The sequence below is a fragment of the Canis aureus genome, chromosome 15 (genome assembly GCF_053574225.1).
Source record: "Canis aureus isolate CA01 chromosome 15, VMU_Caureus_v.1.0, whole genome shotgun sequence".
NCBI classification, from domain to species: domain Eukaryota; kingdom Metazoa; phylum Chordata; class Mammalia; order Carnivora; family Canidae; genus Canis; species Canis aureus.
In genome coordinates, this window is record NC_135625.1 from 57,249,359 (window position 1) to 57,266,059 (window position 16,701).

Below are 16,701 nucleotides of genomic sequence, written 5' to 3' on the forward strand. Positions count from 1 at the left end.
AGACACCGGGGAGATGTTACTTCCATCCCACCCACACATTCATGCTGCCCCCCAAGAAAGGACAGAGAGCTGGCTTCTGGCCGGACTCTCTTCCTTGTAGCTACTTTAAGAAGAAGAAATTCACAAAGGTCAGACGAATCTAAACAATGATTTTTAAAGAGCTTATAGATTTTTTTCTTTAAGAAAAAAAGATTCTATGGGTGGAAAATTCTATGGGTGAATAACAATTTTGTCACTGTAAAAAAAAAAAAAAAATTGTGTGTACCAGGCTTTTCCCTCTAACCTCACCATTCCTCCTCCCAAGAAGCAACATAAAATGTTATCGAATTTACCTTCAGCAAACAATAGGGCGAATTAACCTTAAGCACTGCTTTTCCATTACTAATCTGGTAACAATGTTGGTATTTCAGGTTTTTTTAAAAGGGCATTGTTTCGAAAAAGTTGGCAATAGGAACTGACACCTGGTCTTAGAAGCCCAAACACTTGCAATGTAGCCCACGCTGCAGCAGGTGGTGCTGTCTCACCTTCTCTAGCTGTTCAATGCAGGCAGCGTGGACGACGATTTTACAGACCGCACACTTCCTCCTCAGGGCCGATTTCTACAACATTCAATTCAAAATACAAGAAGAAACATTAACAGTCTGTTCTGAAAAGTCCCTTGGCATTAAAGAGAATATACATAAAGAAGACAAACATAAGCAAATTTAAAACATCATCTGAAACATTTGATAATATGGCAAGCTTCAATCCCTCAACCCACCTCCTACCTCCATATCTCGAGGACTTGGGGTGGGGGGGCTAGATTTTCTCTCCAAAATGTAATACTTATGATAGCTGCTATATATTGAGCATATAATATGGACCAGGCTCTTTCTTCTGTCATTTCTAAGTTTTATAACTGAACAACAGAAGCATTAGTATCCTCCTCTTTTGTAAGTTTCTTTTTTTTTCCTTAGTAGGTTTCTTTTTGTTTTTGTCTTTTTATATTTTTACTCTGCTAGTTAAGCAGCCCGACCAACATGCAGAATTAAATCTAAATTCAAAATAGGCATTCTTTAGTGACTGCCAGGAATCGACATTTCAAGGGGTCAATCACTTTAGGCTTCTATCCCAGGCACAAAATCTCTACTAAGCTACTTGGGTCTTTACCCAAATCTTCAGCAAAGTAATAAGAGCACCCTAACACTTACACCTGGTAATACCAATAGGCAGTAATAACAGGAGCAGGAACAACTAACACAAATGTAGTTCTCAGTCACTCAGGCACTCAGAAGCACTTCATGAATAGTAACTCAGTTAACCTTCAACAACCCTAAGAAATAGGTAGTATTATTTTTAGGATTTTTTTTTTATTTAAAAAAAAAGGATTATTTTTTTATTTATTCATGAGAGACACAGAGAGGCAGAGATGCAGGCAGAGAGAGAAGCAGGCTCCCTACAGGGACTCTGATGTGGGACTTGATCCCAGGACTCTGGGATCATGACCTGAGCCAAAGGCAGATGCTGAACCACAGAGACACCCAGGTACCCCAATGGGTAGTATTTTTACTCCCATTTCATAGATGAGAAAGCTACAGCATAGTAAGTGATGCACATGAGGTTTCATAATTAGGATACTGCAGAGCCAGGGAGTCTGGCTCCGAGCTCATGCTTGTCTGCATTATACAGTTTGGCCTGACAGACAGTATAGTTTCAATGCACAATAAGAATACTTTTGAGGTGTATTTTTCCTCTAACAATAAAGAAAAAAAAATGAGCAGTGGGGTGAGAGAGGAACAGGTGGTATCTCGATACTCCAATGTCCTGTAAAATCCAAGCTGGGAATGTTCAGGCCTCCCTACAAAGCACACGCTAAAAGGTAGGTCTGCATGAATAACTGGAGTTTGAGCACTGAAAGCAGCTTAATATAACAAAGCTAATCTGTGAAACAGTGAATCAAAGCATCCAAGTGTGAAAGGCCTGAGTCCTTATTCTCAGGAAAGGTGCTAGTATAGATTACTGGCAAACTGCTCTCTTTTGATGTGTGGTTTCCCCTGCTGAGATATAATTTTTGAGCCAAAAATTGAGGTATTGCTGCTACTGAAGAAAATTAGAAGGACTGCAAGCCACCCCCTCGGAAGGGGCAGGATCAGAAATGCAAGCAACTCTAGCCTGCTCTGTCCCAGATGGTTCCATGCGTTCAACATGGGGTTTGCATGGTGCTCTGTGCCTTCTACAAGGCACCCAGAACCCTGCAGCATCTCAACTTGCAGTCTAGACACCCACTGACTGAGGTTTAGTTACCTGCTTGTAGATGGCTCTCCTCTGCCTGAGGAAAGAACATGGTCTGGAACATTAAGTTTGACAATCAATTGATTTTGCAAAGAACAAAGGATAAGGGAAACCCAAGCATCTAGCTACACACTGGAAAATCTCAGCTCTATTACTGAAAAGACAGGAGAGGGAGGAGGACGAGGGGGGGGAAGGGGAGCACAAACAGTGGTAGTGGTAGAAGCAGCAGCAGCACTCGAAGCAACAATAGGATTCTAGTTTGCAGAATGCCCATGAGCAAATTCATGTTTTTCTCCCCTCTCCTTCAGATCTTCTGGTACAGATCACTGATGCAGCACCACCTGCAGAGAATGCATGGGGCAACTGAGTCATATAGCCAATCAGAGTTGTAGTGAGGCTATGGAAACTGGAATTGATTCCAGCCTACTCATCATCCACAAAACCCCTGGTAGATTACACTGCAGACAAACAAAGCAACTCTCCTCACAGTAGGCACCACTGATGGGTTATGATTTTTAAGCACACTGGACAAGCCTCCCTCCTTATCAGTAATTCTTGCTTCAGTCTGGCTTTGCACCTGCAGAGCTCCAGGGACTCTGGGAGGCTCCTAAGAGGTCACTGAGGATTGTAGGAAGAGCACCAAGCAGGCACAGGGACCCAAGAACACTGGGTAAAACCAGAATATCTCTTCCTTTCCTTGTTTTCCGTACCAGGATTCTAAATCAGAATCTCTTTTGAGGGGTACCTGGGTGGCTCAGTTAGTTAAGCATCTGCCTTCAGCTCAGGTCACAATCTCAGAGTCCTGGGATCAATCCCCGCATCAGGCTCCGTGCTCAGTGGGAAGACTGCTTCTCCCTCTCCCTCTGCCTACCCTCCCACTGCTTGTGTTCTCTCTCTCTCTCTCTGTCAAATAAAATCTAAAAAAAAAAAAAAAAAAAAAAAAAGGAAAGAAAGAAACAAAGAAAGAAAGAAAAGTTTTGGAATAAGGTATCTGGGCTAATAGTAAGAGTTTGAGAATCACAAGATTCAGACAAGTTATCTCTCAGCTTTCTGGAACAGCATGTAAATATGTCAACATCATTCATAGAGTGTAATTCAAGTGCAATGTTCTCCAGATGATAATGTAGGAAATAAAATGCTGTAAGTTATAAAACCAACATTATTTAAACAATATTGAATCTTAAAAAACCCTCCAAAAATATAGACTTTCATGCCTCTAGAACCAGAATATATAGACCATAATCTAAATTTTTCTTCATAAACACTCTAACATGATGCATTTTACTATGAAGAACAGTTATTTTTGTTTTCTTTCTGACAGACTAGATATACTTTCAATGTTGTTGTGCCTGTCTTTTGTTGCCTTCAATTTCTTCAGTGACAGCTTCTAACAGTTAATAATCTAAAAAGTGGGTAAAATTCAACGTGGATCGAACTGGAGGGTATTATGCTGAGTGAAATGAGTCAGTCGGAGAAGGACAAACATTATATGTTCTCATTCATTTGGGGAATATAAATAATAGTGAAAGGGAATAGAAGGGAAGGGGGAAGAAATGGGTAGGAAATATCAGAAAGGGAGACAGAACATAAAGACTCCTAACTCTGGGAAATGAACTAGGGGTGGTGGAAGGGGAGGAGGGCGGGGGGTGGGGGTGACTCGGTGATGGGCACTGAGGGGGGCACTTGACTGGATGAGCACTGGGTGTTATTCTGTATGTTGGCAAATTGAACACCAATAAAAAATTTATTATAAATAAATAAATAAATAAATAAATATAAAAAGTGGGTAATTGAGGCTTATGATCATATGCAAAATCAAGCAAATTCTGAATGAAGGGCTTTTTCAATAGTAATAAAATACATGGAATTTAGTTTCTCAAGTGACAAAAACTGTTCCAGTGAATCAGAAATTTTAACTCCTGACTTCTTGGCTTATGACTATATTTTGACTGGTCAAAGTTATTCAAAATAGCTAGATGATAAGCTTTTGGGCAGAAATTGCTCAAAACATACAGAATTTTTGCGCTAGGTTATTTTACAATTTTTAACTGCAAGATTTAAGCTAAATACAAAGTTAAAAGTGTCAGAATATAGACTTTATTTACATTTTCTTTAAAAAACCACTAAAAAAAAAAAACAATCACTGAACTCTTATTTAAACCAATGCTTCACTCTTAAAAAGTGATGAATCAAAAAAGGTCATTAAGGGATCCCTGGGTGGCGCAGTGGTTTGGCGCCTGCCTTTGGCCCAGGGCACGATCCTGGAGACCCGGGATTGAATCCCATGTCTGGCTCCCGGTGCATGGAGCCTGCTTCTCCCTCTGCCTGTGTCTCTGCCTCTGTGTGTGTGTGTGTGTGTGACTATTATAAAAAAAAAAAAGTCATTAATTCTACATATGTTTACAAATTAAAATTTTAAAAATTTAAAAACTCACTCTTTCTATGAATTTAAAGGCTAATCAGACTTACTGCTTTGAATATCAAGTGATTTCAATGCTCTTACTAAGGATTTTCTGATTTTGTCAGTATTCAAAGAAAATATTAGGAGGAAATACTCGAGTCCTCAGAGCTGGCATGACAACCCCTTCTCAGTCTCCCTGTTTCAGAAGAACTTAGAGACCAAAGCCTGCTGCTGGCCAAATAGAGTTTGGACTTGCAGCATCTCTCCCCAGAGTTCCCAGGGTTGGGCTCACAGACTTAATGCAAGGAGTCACTACTTCCATCAGCTCTGTCTCTACAATGAGGCTACACTGATAAAAAGATGAATGGCCAGGGAGGGGTTCCTCTGGGCAGGAACCCAATCATACTGGGATCAGGGAAGGAGACAGAGGAGGCACTCTGGGGAAAAAGACTTAATGGAGCACAGAGTTGGAAAGAGGTGAGGGGATGGGGCCAAGGGAATGGGCATCAAGCTCTGCCTAGCAATCTTCTTCCCAGTGATTCCTTAGCCCCTTGGCTTACCCCAGATCCAAAGCATCAGGCTGAGGAACAGAAGCTAAGTGAGGGTTGAGAATTAGGTAAAGAGTAAAAAGAAAGCAAGGCAAGAAGAATTATATCCTCCCTTCTTGCTCCCTTTCAGACACAGAACTCAGTCTATGGGGTGCTTTGGTGGGAGGGGCCACCAGGAGAGGCAACAGAGCACAGATAAGGCCATCTTTTCTTCCTCTCCAAGGAGAGAATGGAATGCTCAGTAAAGAGGAGGGAGGAAAGCTCCTAAGCCTTTGGAGTGTCAGGAATTCGGTGTCCTTTCAGTGGGGATTGCCTCTATGGGCAACGTGAACCAAAACACTGTTGCTGTGTAATCCAAGGTAAATGAAAACAAGAGTTCTTTGATTTATTTAAAAACCTAATTAGAAGAAAAGACAAGCATACTTGGCAAGTTCTGCTTCTCTGGGGATCCTGGGATGCAATCTGTAAATTGGTATTAGGAAAAATGAAGAATGACATTATCTGAAAGTTCCATTAAGGTGATTTGAGGGCCAAGCACAGCCTCCAATGCCACTCATGTTGGCTCCTCTTTTCCTCAAACAGAATGCAGGACACTTCGGACAAACCAGGAGGGCAGCTATCTGAGGTCTCAGTGCACCCCTATTGTGGTTCTTCATTACATCAGTAAGTCTATGACAATAAGATTTCAAAATCCCAGACTGAGGAGCAAAAACACCACACATGTGGAGCAGTCTGTGGCTCAAGGGTAATCTCAAAGCTGTCTCCCAGGGTCTGCTACAAGATCTCACTCTGTGTTAAAGGGGTCAGCCTTCAGCCTAAGGATTGTTGGCCCATGTTGGAAGGTCAAGACCCTCATTTGCCAAAGTCCTATGTGTTTGTCCCCTGTGTCCTCTGGATAGACAAGGGCTCAAACCCCTCTGAGGGAGTCCCCCACCATCGACACCCTACATTCTAAATGCCAGATGTACCTCAAAATATCTGACAGAGAAAGGAACAGGAACAGGAGGTTGGGTGGAGGACTTATGTAAAAGAGAGTGCACAAAATTTGCTCATGCAATGCTCAAATACATATCAATACACCTAAACCTGCATGTGCCAGTCCTCTGGAACCATGATGGTCTGAAGTGTCCTGCATAAATTAATTTTCCATGTGGCAGAAACAGTGTTAACCACTGACTTTTCCAAAGCATATCTATAAACATTTAATCAAGAAATACGTTTAACCACCACTAAGAAGATAAGGCAATGCTAAGTGCAGTGCAGGAATTAAAGAGGAAGGAGCTTCTGTCCTTCCTAAGAAAAGCTGGCAAGCCACTTGAGGCAAGGAGGACTCAGCCGGGAGGGTGGGAGGAGGTCATTAACAGAGAAGGCCACACATGGCTAGATGCTAAATGACCAGCTCAGACAATGAGAGCCATTATTCAGAGGATGATAAAATCTCAGAGGCTGAGTCAGTAAGAAGGACCTAACAGAAAAACAAATGCTTGAATTGGGCCTTATAAAATGTATATATTTCAAAATTTGAGGACACTTCAGTAAAGAGCCTTTATGTAGCAGCCACTGATATCTCGTATAGGAATGGAGGCTGGCTTTGGCATGTTTCACGGGGTACAGAGTTGCTGGGCTCACAGGTGTCCACTGGTGCAAGTTCTTGGGTGCCAGGTTGAAACTTGGGAGTATGGAGACTTCTACGTGTGTTCCCGGCTGGAGGTTCAGATGGAATAAGGTGTCCCCAAGTTGAGGAGTAGGAGAAATGGCCATATTAAGAAGCCACAGGAGCTGTGTCATAAGGGGCTGCAAGACAAATGGCAAAGCAGGGCATCCCTGGGTGGCTCAGTGGTTTAGTGCCTGCCTTTGGCCCAGGGCATGATCCTGGAGTCCCAGGATCGAATCCCATGTCGGGCTCCCTGTAGGGAGCCTGCTTCTCCCCCGCCTGTGTCTCTGCCTCTCTCTCTGTGTCTTTCATGAATAAATAAATAAAAATCTTTTTTAAAAAAATGGCAAAGCAGAACTATTCCCAAGAGGCCCCAGGGTTAAAAATTGTAGAGGTATAGGGGTGCCCGGGTGGCTCAGTTGGTTGAGCATCTGACTCTTGGTTTTGGCTCAGGTCATGAATTCAAGGTTGTGAGGCTGCACACTCAGTGGGGAGTCTGCTTCTCTCTCTCTCTTCCTCTGCCCCTCCCCACACTCATGTTCTCTAAATAAATTAAAAATAAAATTTTAAAAAATTGTAGGTTACAAAAAGTAGGAGATTCCTCAGACTCCTAAAATCCATCACCAAGTACACTACTGGATACATACCAAGAGCCTAGTAGACATTCTGGAAGGAAAGGAAAGAGGAAAGAAGAAAGATTTGTAGAGAAGGGCTTTCTCTCTTTCAAGCCCCCAAATCAGCCCCAATCTGGAGAACTGGTGGCTTTGAGATCATGAGACAAAACCTTCAGCAGGACAGAGGCATTCTCACAGTAGGCAACCCCCAAAGAGAAAATGCGGTACTTTAAAGGAAGAGAAGACCTCTCCACACAGAGGGAAGATAGGGTAGAGGCTTCGCAGTGATTACAGCAGCACCACCTTTGTGTCACAAATGAGATACCTTCTGCAGAGCCTTGGGGACACTGGATGGGATAGCTATTGGGCAGAGGACTGAGGTCTTACATAAGTGGGTAGAGTTAAGAACAAAAAGTCGGTGCTATTGCTGCTCTTGTTATACTACCTGTATGTACAGGCTAAATTGGAATCTGTACTTGGATGATGGTCATGGGGGTGGGGAGGAAACACGCTGGACAAAATTGGGGCCAGCAAGTAGGCCAGGCTTCCCAAATAGAAGTCCCGGTTAGGTGATGCAGATCAGGCCAGAACGGCAAATCCAAGACTACTCAAATCCTTAAATCTAGGCTGAGCAGTACAAATTTTAATCTAATATGCAATGGAACGCTGACAGAGTTGTTGAGACCAATGTGGCCAAAAATAATCATTTAATCTGGTGGCAAGATGTCGCACAATCTGAAAGCAAGAGGAAGAAAAAAGGAGATGGGACAAAGTAATTTATTAATTCAGTCAATCAGTAAATACCAAGCGTATAGTAGGTGCCGAGCTCTGGGGATACAGCAGTGAGCAAAGCATTAACAAAACATTTTTTTTTATCTCATGGAGATAACTTTATCCAAGAAGAGAGAGAAAATAAATATGATACATAAATATCATATGTTGGTAGATATAAGTGCTAAAGAGAAAAATTAAAGAGAGAACCAGAAATAAGAGAAAAAAAAACAAGAGTAGAAGGAAGCTGTAGTTGGCCAGGAAAGGTCTCAATGAGAAGATACATTCTGAGGAGCACCGGAAGGAAGTGTAGGAGTTCGCTTGCAGATGTCTGGGGGGAAAGCATTCAAGGCAAAGGGACCAACAGCAAGTGCAAAGCCCAGAGGCCTGAGGGCTTTGGGATGTTTAAAGAGTGACAGAAGGGCCTGAGTTGTCGAAGTAAATGAGGTAGAGATGAGGCCGGATAACAATGGCAAGGCCAGATCACAAGGGGTCTTGCAAATCATGGTTCCGACTCCACAGTGATAACTCACGTATTAGGCAATTAGGTACTGAGCTGAAGTGACAAAAACAAAACAGGAGTGGAGGCAGAGATGCACAAGTGTGTAAGTGATAAAGTAGACCCCTCTCCAGTCACCTGCGGGCCTCCACTAAAGCTTAACACAGATGTCTCCTACTTGGGCCCGTAGGTCTTCCAGTTGACGGTCTTCCAGACGGCCAAGGACGGCTTCCCTCCTACACCTTGACCAGCCTGCTGCTGGTGTATGCCGGCTGACTACACATACTACAGTGCACAGCGTGTTATGGTGCGGATTGCCTCTAAAGTCCTGCAATAAGCCTCACTTGATATGCTTTTCAAGCAGCACATTGTATCGTGTTGTAAAGAATGTGTTATCTGAAGCAATGTGTGTGTGAAGTGTTTACATTTCTAGAGACCCGCTCTCCTGAGTAACCTCAGATAGGCCTATAAATCTAGAAGGTCACAAGAGCCACCTGAGCTCAGGCACAGAGGTGTTGCTTCCACAGCTTCTCTGGAGACACATAAAGAAGTGCCTTCTCCTGACTGTTTCGACACAAATAAAAGTCTTATATTTCCTCAACTGATGATGTTTATTTTTCATGTGAAGGGAAAGAAAACCCAAATCTTAGAGCAGAAAACTGTGGAAGGGAACAGACTGGGTGAGCTGAATATGAGAACTAAAACATCTTATGAAAACCTTTCCTCCTCCTGTAAAGCAGGCAATCTGGGCTCACCGGAGAAACCCTTAGGTAAAAACTAAATTGGTAGAAATTGTGTTGATTAGCAATGTCCACAATAGCCAAACTGTGGAAGGAGCCTCGGTGTCCATTAAAAGATGAATGGATAAAGAATCTGTGGTCTATGTATACAATGGACTATGCCATTAGAAACGACAAATACCCACCATTTGCTTCGATGTGGAGGGACCTGGAGGGTATTATGCTGAGTGAAGTAAGTCAATCGGAGAAGGACAAACATTATATGGTCTATATGGGGAATATAAAAATTAGTGAAAGGGAATAAAGGGAAAGGAGAGAAAATGAGTGAAAACATCAGTGAGGGTTACAAAATATGAGAGACACCTAACTCTGGGAAATGAACAAGGGGTAATGGAAGGGGAGGTGGGCGGGGGGTTGGGGTCACTGGATGATGGGCACTGAGGGGGGCACTTGGCGGGATGAGCACTGGGTGTTATGCTATATGTTGGCAAATTGAACTCCAATTAAAAAATTAAAAAATAAATAAAAATATTTACCCAAGAGAAAAAAAAAAGAAATTGAGTTGATTCAAAGATGAAATTATTGGTTGGTTATAAAGAGTGGCATCTTGTCTTATTTTTAACATTATATTAAGATTGGTAAAAGCTACGGTCAGAGTGGCACAGTATTCACTTTAAGTGTGGGGGCCAAGGGGGAGATATTTGCCTATATCTTAATAGCTCGCACTTACAATAAAATTTGTATCATATTCTTTAAGAGTGGTTAAAAGTGGCTAACGTTAGTGAATTCAAGGCATTTTTCTCTAGCGAAAAAAAAATTGATAGGTACTGATGGGTTGCAGTAGAAAGCTACATGTAGAAAATCTTAGGAGGAGTCCACATCGTGGAACTCAGTTGAGTTTAACTAGTACACACACTACTTTTATACATCTATGCAGAATTTGGGTGCAGTTAAAGAGATAGGAAGCAAATATATGTTGCAGTTGTCACTTATGGAAAGTAAGGTGCATGGTCTGATAAATCTGTGTAGGTCTGATGGAAAGGTATGTACACAGGGCTGCTCTGAGAGACTGCTGGGCTATGGGATGCTCAGCATGTGCACTCATGGACGGGTACAAGGTTGCTCTGCTGCTTACACATTCGTTCTGCCGCCTTCATGGTCCTGATGCATTAAAAAAAGGATTTCAGGACAAAAGAAAAAGGGATTTCAGCCTAATGAGCTAGAAGAAATCTTCAAAAATCCATAATTCTATTTCCCACTCTTGGTTGTCATTTTACCCAAGGATACTTGATATTTCCATAACTATTGTTATTGACAGCCTCTGTACTTTGTTGCTCTCATCTCTTGTTTTACCTTTTTCTCTTCTGCCTGTCTTTTCTCTTATTTCTTTTTCCCCATTCATTTCCTCTATGTTTCTCAGCTTAGGTGCCAGCAGGTCCTAGCTTATATGACCACAGCCAGTCAATGGCTTTGACTTTATTGTGTGCTATCTTTCTATTTTTGTTTCTTTCAAGATGACTTTGTGGCTGCTGCCTATTGAATTTTTATACTCTTTTCAAGTGATCTCAGGTCAGAGTTGTTGTACATCTTACAGATTAAATGAAGTGTTACTATATGTGCAAAAAAATGTATGTAAATAGGATTATAAGAAGACAGACACTAATAAGTAGATATTTGCACAATGATAACTCTACACACCCAAAGATGTACATTTATGAATTTCAAGGAAATAGATACAAGAATGGCTGGACATACTACAGAAGTCATAATAAAAATTAACAGGAAATGGTGTGCCTATGTTGTGTTAATGGCTCTCTCTAGTTCTGAGGTAGTTTGTCAAGTGTGTAGAGATCTGAGGTTCAGTATAAACTAGAGAACACCAAAGTCTGCCTTTCATTCCTTGTGGGTGTGATGGCACCACATACATTCCCTAACCTGCAGCATGATTCCTAACATGTTCTCATTATCAGTTTACATCATGGAAATAGAGGAATTTTGTTTGTTTGGGTTTCTTTTTAATTCACAGCTTGAGATTTCTAAAAAATAATTTAGATACACATGCTTTAATATGGAATACTGTACCTGCTTAAGAAGCCATATTGAGCTATGGTAAATAAGCTATTCTTTCATTGCCATTTCTTATATCCCAAGCTCTTGGTGACATAATTAAGAGAAAGTCTTCCAGCCAATCTAGCCCAGGGGGACCACTATTTCAGCCACAGTTCACCCAATGCTATATCCCCAGTTGGCACCATGGCTTTTACTCACATACACACACCTACCTATACCATCCTTCAGTGAGAACGTCACTACCACTGACGGTATTTACCAGTATGGCTGGTAGTAGAATATATGCATTATGTGCACTGTCATCACAGCCCACTCCAGCCATGCAAGGCAGTACTTCACCCATTTTACAACAAAGGAGGTAAGACCCTATGAGATTGAACAACTCTCCCAAGATAGATTAGCTAGTGAAACCCAAGTCTTTCTGGCTCAAAGCTACATTTCTATTACAACTTACTATTTCCTTGTCATTTTACTAGTGAAAGATTAGGGGAACAAGACTAATGAAGATAAATACATTTGACATTGCTTCAGATGATCCATTCTCATGAGAGCCCCATGGGGATGGACTATAAGACAACCATAACATGACCACCTATGTCAAGAATGGTAAACACCCAGCCTCTATCCTCCATGAGAACCAAATAAAATGGGCTGCAATTGGCATGGCACAGGCTATACAGGGGTTTTAACCACAAGAGCCTGCTAAACAATGAATGTTGAACCCCCTGCTAAAGAGCCTGAGAACTAAGGCAAGAATTCAAACATCCTGGATGCTAAGTATGATGATACTTAAATGGCAGGGTTCGATCTGGTGACAGGCATCCATGTGTGCATGTGTGTCTCAGTAATACCATCACTGAACTCATTCATTCCAGAAAATGGCAGGATAACTCCTGACTTTAGTCACTGCTCTCAGAACTAAGGATCCAGGACAGTAGAACACAGGAAACAGTCTCTGAGCTAAATGGAACTTGTATGTTCTAGGATGGAGATACAGGCAAGTAGGTGAGTGATTAAAAAAAAAAAATAGAAAGTGATCCATGCTATATAAGATCAAGAGAATGGAGAAGGGCCACAGAGTTGAGCGACAGACTGTCAGCTGGGATCTCACTTCATGAGCTCCATCTTCTCTTTTATTCAGTGAGAGTAACGTGCTGATCATAAGGCCCTCCAAAGTTTGTACTCGGGCTTTGGCTCGGGATCAGTTTCTGACAACCCATTGCAGCCACTTCCACTGAAGGAGGAATGACTGTAGTGGAAGATTTTTACCATGTGTTCGTGACTTGCCATGCTGTTGATTGCTGTATATGCATGATCCCATTTAAGTTTCACAACAATGGTAAGAAGCAGGTATTGTGCACATTTTGAAGATGGGAAACTGAGGCTACATGATAACCAACATCACACAACCAGGAAATCCCAGAGCCTAGATTCAAAGCCAGGTCACCCTTTGATTCCACAGCCCACATGCCTCCTCAAATGAAGTCATCAAAGCAGGCTTTTCCATTTCCGTGTGTTTTTATGACACTACTTTCTAAAATCTCTATCTGCCTGGTCTATGAGATAGGGACCAAAAATAACAACAAGCTCCTAACAATTAGAAATCATGTCCACTTAGAGGCTGGTAGTAATTCTGGGGAACATCTGATACAAATAATGCTTCAGCCAAGACTGGGGCCTCTGAGCAACAAGACTATTGGTTGAATTCTATTTTCTGGGTCTCTGCACTGAGAACAGTGGAAAAAGCAAAAACATTTCTATATACCTGGGCATTGCCTAGCTGAGATACAAACCCTATGTTCAATTAGATGCAAATTATTTTTATTAAGTAACAGGACCATGCCAGTATGAAATAACAACAACTGCTCCACACAAACACATACCCACAAACACCGCCTCAATCTAAAATTATCATTGCAGAAGAGATGACAATTATTCTCAGAAGCCCAAACTCTTAACAATAAAATACATGCTCACGTGCGCTCTCTCTCTCTCACACACACACACACACGCGTGCGTGAGTGCACACTTGTCTTAATGAAAGTTTAGTACAAAGGCAAAATAACAGAAGATAAAGAACAGGTATGAAACTCTGTATGGTTATTTTCTCTGACATTCCTTCACCTTTAAATGGGAGGCAACTGCCTCGATGACCAGCCCAAAGGGTTCCTGTTATTGACCAACATTGACAAGTCCTAGGTAAATGCCATGATGTGAGCATTTCTAAGGTTTCCAGTGAATACTGGGATCCCACATGATGCCAGTAGCTGTTCTGTGGGAAAAATAATGGATTCATCATCCCTTCTCCCAAGGAAAAACTTAGAAAATCCTGCATACTTTATATCTTCTTAGAGCTTCATAACATACATTTGTATATCAAAGGTGTTCGGTGTTTGCTAAACTTATTTGGTCATAAGTCTGCTTTAATAAACAATGCACCGTATTTTTTATAGGAGTTTAGTGCTCTCCAGAACATGATTTGGTTTAAAAAAAAAAAAAAAAAAACAGACTGTGCAAAAAGCCAATGATACTGTTGATCCATGGTCACTTAGGAGGGAAGAATCCTAAAGTTTCCTGGGCTCCATAGCACATCTCTGTCTCTGTTTCATGAAGTGGGCAGGAACAGTACGATATTCCCCTCAAGTGCATGGACAGCACTCTACACCAAATAATTACACTAATAACAACAATGATAGCTATAATAGTAACAATGGCTAATATTTACTGAGGGCCTGCCACATGCCAGATGCAGTTTGAAATGTGCACTTGGATGATCTCATGCAAATGCCCAACCATCTGGCCAGACACATATGGAGTACCATCACTTGCACCCACAGAACCACCTCACTCCCTTTCTCCACTCACGTCCACTGACCACAGGGTCAGGAGCAGAGAATCTTTCTATGCAAATGTTTTTCAAAACAATTTTTGTTGATGGCTCGGCTCTCCCTGAGTCATCTGGATTCATTAGCTCCTCAATATCCTAATGATGGGAGAGACCTCTGGCAGAGAGCAGAATTGGCAGCTCCCTGGAGATGGCATCTTCAAGGCTGGCACCCAAACAACAGAAAGTTGGCTTAGCCTCCTGGGCTTTATTGCCACACTCACAGTTCCCTGCGACAGCCCACACCCGACTCAGCCAAGCTGCCATCTGGGGGTATGGCCCGCCCATCAATCTGCCACGCTGGACAACTGGCATGTGAGGGATCAGCAGGCAAGCAGTCCTGATGCATTCTGAGGCTTGAGTCCAATGTTGGTGCTCTGTGGTATACACCTGCCAGACCTGAATGCACAGATGGGCAGAAAGGCCTCACCAATGTGTGCTGGACACTGCTTTGCCTCTTCACCCACAGAACAGAGATGCACATGAAGAGCATCTGCACTCACTGCTGTCTAGTGTGTCCATATTCTAGAGATGAAATAAACAGTGTGTGACCAGGTTCTGCATCTTTTTAAAAAAAAATTTTTTTTAAGCAACAAAAAGCTGAAAGTGTTGCTCAAATAGGGCAGGAAGCTACCGCACTTGTACTCTAACAAGTTTCTTCCAAGGATCCAGTGAAATGCCCAGCCTCCTTGTGAGCAGAGGCTGTGATATTGCAATGAGACTTCTGGTCTACCAATAAGGAGACACAGCCTAGGAGATGTTTTCCAGAATGGGTTACTTTAGTTTGCACACTCGTTTCCCTATCCATGACCTAGGAAGATTATGGATATTACACACATAGCAGTAAAATGACAGGTAAAAGTTTAAGTCTCAGTGTTGGGGTTAGCAGAAGAACCCCAAACGTAAAGTCTTCTTGAGAGCAAAGTCCAACTTGATGCCATTGAAATAGAAGTAGGGACAGGAGAAAACAAGAAAGGACATTATGTTTGTCAAGTAATTTAATCTCTCTACCAATTTTTGAGAGGCAGATACAATCACTACTATTTTACAGAAGGACCTGGGGCTCAGAGAAGCTGGGCAGAGCTAGGATATTAATCCAGATCTGTTTGTCTCTAAATATGCATGGTTCCTCACTCTCCACATCCCACCCCACATCACATGGCCTCCCTAATGCAATTTGTTCATTTACTCAATAAAACTGTATTTGTTAAGCTTCCCAGCAACATTGGAAGACACTTTAGAATGAAGGTCGTGGGGGAGAGGGGTGGCCATTTTTGCTAAACTTTACCCACAGGGAAAAGATTAAAGCAAAATGTATAAACAAAACAATTACAAAAGGAAAATAGTACCCATTAGCCTACCCACAAAAACAAGGTGACATAAGCCCACTTAAAAATAGAAAAGATATCTGGAAACAGCACTCTGAAGTCTGACAGTTCCTTTTTTCTCTCACCCAACCTACACATTCTCACTCACCTAACGTCTAACTACTCTCTTCCCCGCGGTTCTCAGCTGCGGGTGCCTCCCTGCCTGTCTGCTCACTTATGCAGAGAGCCACAAATGTCTCAATGAAATCTTCAATCAAGGCTGTTTGAAATATACCTCTGGGTGTATGCCCATCTATGAGTCTCGCGGAGGAACCCATGTGGCCAGATAAGTCACCATACAGGACAACTATGGTATTTGTTTCCCGGGGCTACCCTAATGAAGTATCACAAAGTGGGTAGCTTAAAAGAACAGAAATACATGAACTCACAGTTCTGGGCTAGATGTCTGAAATCAAGGTATCCACAGGGTTGATACCCTTCTGAGGACTCTGAGGGGCCATCTGTCCCATGCCTCTCTCCCAGTTTCTGATGACAGCCTGTGGTCTGTGGTGTTCCTGAGTTACAGCTCCATCACTCCAGTCTCTGCCTCCTTCTGGTGTATCTCTGTGCCCTTCTCTCCTTAGAAGTTCATTTGTCACACTGGAAGAGGCATCTTAACTAATCATGTCTACAATAATCCTATATACAAATAAGGTCATAATCTGAGGTCCTGGCGATTAGGAATTCAGCATCTTTTTTGTGATACACAATTCAAGCCACAACAGCCACTATACACCAGGCGCTGAGACCAGTCTCTTCATTGGGTCCTGACACTCTTTATGAAGTAAATGGTAGACTTCTCCACCTACATGTGACAGCAAGGAGTCATCTGTAGAGTTATTTTGTTTTTAACAGATTCACACCCAGTGCCACCCAACAGAG

At 42.2% G+C, this 16,701-nt stretch overlaps 1 protein-coding gene across 1 annotated transcript in view; it reads right to left on the reverse strand.

The window, feature by feature from the left end:
* The window catches only part of DGKI (diacylglycerol kinase iota), a 429,239-nt gene that overhangs the window by 246,467 nt on the left and 166,071 nt on the right, over nt 1–16,701 (reverse strand). The window contains 1 exon segment of the mRNA XM_077850064.1: nt 525–599. Within this exon segment, the coding sequence (XP_077706190.1) occupies nt 525–599 (75 nt within the window).